Genomic DNA, 4,552 nt, shown 5'->3' with positions numbered 1-4,552 from the left:
TAACGTTATCATAAACAGTCCGGCTTCGGGGGGCCATAATCACCTCTCTCGGGCCTTACCGAGACTTCTCATTGGACATAAACACGCGACCATCGCGAGGAGGGGGGCTCCCAGACGCGTGCCGCTTTTTAAACCGACGCCGCGCCTTGAGACACCAGAGAAGGAGTCCCGCACGCGACAGTCATATTCACACAGTGCGACTGCACAGCGGTGCGTGCCTCAAATAACTTTTTCTAATACTATCAGTCGGTTTAACTTTACCTACTTTTTGGGCCATTTTGGAAACATGGATGTCAGAAGTGTGGAAGACTGGAGCAGACGGGAGGTGGCGGTCCTCGACTCGCGGCTACAGAGCCCGAGAGTAGTGGAGAGGGGAGGGGAGCAGCAACTCGAGGAGTCCCACTACGAACCTGGACTGACGCTCGTGGACAGCGGCAGTGACCCACGCGCCTGGCTGGCTCCGGTGCAGCCTTCTGGCACCTGCGCGGCACACGCCACTTCACCCGACTACCTGCGGCACTCGCCCTGCCCGAGCACCGGCTCCTACCATGGTGAGAAACGTCGCCTTTACATTTTGGACAACATTATAAAGCAACATCCCCTGCATGCAGCATTTCATGCAACAGGCATCTGATTTTCAGCGATGTTTAAGTTATTCATACACTGAAGTTCTCAAATAGGCAGACGAAGTAGTGTGTTACTTTCCTTTACACAGAGCTCAGTTTATTTGGTTAATGTAAGACATTGTTATGCATTGGTTAACAACTAAAAAAGTCACAAGAGTATGTGCATTTATTATCGACCAGTTCATTAACTTCGTGTTTCATTTTTCAGAGAGTGGCTCCCCAGAGTCCTCGGGCCATCCCAGCCCTCCCAGCTACAGAAAAACTGCCAAGAGCCCCTCCTCGTCCTCGCTCAAAGTCAGGGACTTGTGCCGTCTCCAAGGCACGGGCACCAGGTCCGAGGATGAGACATCCACGAGACAGAGAGCCCAGTCTAGCAGACCTGTCAACGGGGTCCAGAAGCAGCGGCGCGTAGCCGCCAACGCGCGCGAGAGGAGACGGATGCACGGGCTTAATCACGCGTTTGACGAGCTGCGCAGCGTCATCCCGGCGTTTGACAACGACAAGAAGCTCTCCAAATATGAAACTCTACAGATGGCGCAAATTTACATCAACGCTCTGGCTGATCTACTCGAAGGTCCGGTCTCCTCCAACAACAGCAATAGCGACGTCTCAAACGATAAAAATAACTCGCCAAAGTGTGACAGTGTGCTTCCATCCGCCGTTGGTTTTGACGGGGCAAAGGAGAGGGCTTCCCCGTCCCCTACAACCAGCTTACCTGTCCACATCAGCGGGATGCCTTTCCGCTCCTCCTTCGACGACGGTTCATTTTCCGCCATGGTTGAAGAAGCGATGCGTTCGCCCTCCCCCTCCAGTCGGGCAGGCAGTACGCTTGCACCGGTCGGAGGTGGGAGAAAAGAATCCCCCCGGAGCGACGGAGAGTTTTCCCCGCACTCCCACTTCAGTGACTCGGATGAAATAGCGATGGAGCTCCACTCAAGTGAAGAAGATGACATCTCAGAACTTAAGCTACCCAGCCACCACCACCACCACCATCATCATCATCATCAACAAACTGTTGCTTTCTAAATGATGAAAAGAAAATATAAAAATAACCGCCTGTTCAAGGTTCATTATAGCCCACGACAAAACTAGGCCTATATCCGTAAACCGTGTCAATCGGTCATCTGTTGATAACAAAATGGAGATTTAAGAGGAGGAAAAAATGCTTTTCAAAAGAGTCATATTCAATGTTTAACAATAATTCTATTGTATCAACTTGTTACATAGTCTACGGATTATGTTTGTGTGAGATAGGCCTAATTCGGTTTTGCCAACAGATGTATAGCCTATAATTTCCAGTTTCCATGGAGACGTGGCTGGAAGACCCCTCTGCCATGTCGCCCGCAGCACTGCCATGGGTATTTCCCACGTCACTCCGACCAAAAAGCTGTCTTCCACAAAATTATAACTTTCTGGAAAATTGCTTATATTTGATAATGTAAAAAAAAAAAACACGTTTTTTTGTAGCTATAATATGATTTTTGTTGTGATTTATGTTTTTATTTGTCAAGGTGTAGCCTATGTATAATGTATTTTGTTTTGCAACTTCAAAAGTTCATAATGTGCACTTTAAAAAATATACGAGCCAGAGGCTTGAGGAATACGACTTTCGTTTTCAAACCATAAACAATATTGTTTTGCTTTGTTTGCTAGTGTAGTACTGCCAATTCCATACAAATAGCCTATTTAATGTAGCCATCATTGCTGCCTTCTTTTGTATTTTCTTTTGTATTTTCAGATGAACTTGAGTGTCTCTTGCTTTCACTGGATGAGATTAATTGACATGTATTTATTGCTGATATTTTTAAATTGATTTGCTTTTTATAACTCCATAGTTAACGATATAATTTTGCCATTTATTGTTATGTTAATTTGATTTTGGGAATAAAAATCGAACGAAAATGAAATGTTTCTTTTTCTTTATTCTTTCTTTACACCTTTCTCGATGAACTCTTTAATTTAAAGAGATGTAATAATAATAATAATAATAATAATAATAATAGATCCATTTCATATAGTGCTTTTCTCAGTTCTCAAAGAGGCTATATAGTATATTTCCATCTAAATATATCTCAATAATAGGCAAATAATAATTATTTACTTTATTAAAAATAGAATAATACTGTTCGTTTGTGATGGTTGGAAAACGAAGACTGTTAGCACTATCTCAACTAAACTTAACTAAACTTACTCCGGGACAGTCAATTGTCCCTGTTAAATAAATAAATGGCTAACTGAACAGGCTTATGGTTTAGGGGCGAGAAACACAACAACTACAACAATAATAACAAGGCCTAACGATAAGGTACATTGATAAATAAAAAATAAAGGCAATACAATTATTTACCTCATACCTAAAATTGCGTACATTACATTTAAAGAAATGTGTTACTAGTACCGGTTGTAATTTTTTTTAAGACTACGTTAATAAGGCCTTACTAAATATTATTCAGGATATAATGAAGTAGGCCTTAGTAAAAGTTCCCTGTTTGTACGACCAAAGGGATGTGGGGAAATATATCGACTTTAAATCTTCTATTTTACTGAAGACACTTTCAACACTTGATCTCCTCTCCTGTAATTTATCGTAAAGTAACAGGGACGTGGAACGTGTCCAACACGCGCTCGCTCGCCATATGCTGCAGGTGCACGCGCCCCCTGGCCCACAGTCCTGTGATTGAGTGTCCTAAACTGCGAAGTTTGTGGCAACTCTGACGCTCCATTAAATAATAAAACAATGTTGTTTTCTCGCAAAAAGGTTTTTTTCCCCCCCTGAACTGTTGTCCTGTCGTCCATTCGGTGAACATCGGATTTCGTAATGGGGAGTGTGCATTAATTTCAGGCTATTGTTGGCAGGCTCGTGGGCCGAGGTGTTGGATGGCCTCAATGAAGCACGCGCTGTCAGCTGGTGAGCGCTCGCGGGTCCCAACCGTGTCCCCGAGGACCTGACTCGAAAGGGAACACACTTTCTCAACTAAAGAAAGACCTGCACAGTGCACGCACGCACGCTCGCTCGCACACACGCGCACACACACACGCACGCACGTTGATACCACTCCACTTTTTTCTTCTCCTTTCTTTCTCTCCCCATCGACTCAAACAAACACCCGCATGTGAACGTGTACACGCAGCACGCTCATACTGGCTCTGGCTACCTCTGCGTGAGTTTTGCGTGTTTTTTACTTCCTCTCTCTCTTTCTCCAATTTATTTGCGACTTATCTAGTGTACAATGAGTCAAACGGCTGGCGGACACAGGGTCGTGATACAAAAATGGCAAATTAATGATTTAAATGATTTATGAAACTACTTTAAGTAGCTACCTGACATTGCTCTGTCTCCCACCCACTGTTTTAGCCAATCACAATCCGTGCCCCTTTGCTCGCCTCCCGAAGGCAGGGGATAAAGGGAAATATAATGAGGATGCTGTGTTAAATTATTAACAGAATTTATGCAGGTAGAACTCTGATGTCCAGACATCCATCTGCAGTGAGTTCGTGTTGCGGTGAAAGAAGATCAAGTTTCAGTCAACACTTTAAAGGGATTCTGTAGAGCTGCAGCACGTTTTCTGTTTTCTGTGGAGAAATAAGAAGGGATATAATCGCGATTCTATATCAGGGTTTGAAAAATAGATTTGATGAAGCCCCACTCATCTGAAATATAGCCTATGGTACTTTTTGTCTCTGATGACAGGTCCGTACATTCGTAGAAACGTATCCTATCTTAGTTGTCCTCATAGTTCCCTTTAACCGCAAAATGAACCTGGGTAAAATGAAACTGTTATCTGTAAACTATTTGCATGAATTCTTCACAAGAGACAGGGCGTTTTAGATTTCAACGATTTGTTTGTTTTTATCTCTCTAGAGCATTCACGTGTGTGATGCAAATAAGGAAACCACTAAAGGGTAACAAGGAAACCACAACCGTT

At 43.7% G+C, this 4,552-nt stretch overlaps 1 protein-coding gene across 1 annotated transcript; it reads left to right on the top strand.

Moving 5' to 3' along the window:
• Nucleotides 1-286: 286 nt before the first annotated feature.
• Nucleotides 287-1,652, top strand: atoh1a (atonal bHLH transcription factor 1a; the record flags this gene model as incomplete). Its single annotated transcript, XM_083912758.1, has 2 exons — nt 287-551; nt 835-1,652. The coding sequence occupies 2 exons, from the start codon at nt 287-289 to the stop codon at nt 1,650-1,652; spliced, it is 1,083 nt and encodes a 360-aa protein (XP_083768884.1).
• Between the last annotated feature and the right edge of the window lie 2,900 nt (nt 1,653-4,552).

This window comes from Echiichthys vipera (genome assembly GCF_963691815.1).
Source record: "Echiichthys vipera genome assembly, chromosome: 4".
NCBI classification, from domain to species: Eukaryota; Metazoa; Chordata; class Actinopteri; order Perciformes; family Trachinidae; genus Echiichthys; species Echiichthys vipera.
The sequence above is the reverse complement of the archived record's forward strand: the minus strand, read 5'-3'. Positions and strand labels throughout refer to the sequence as shown.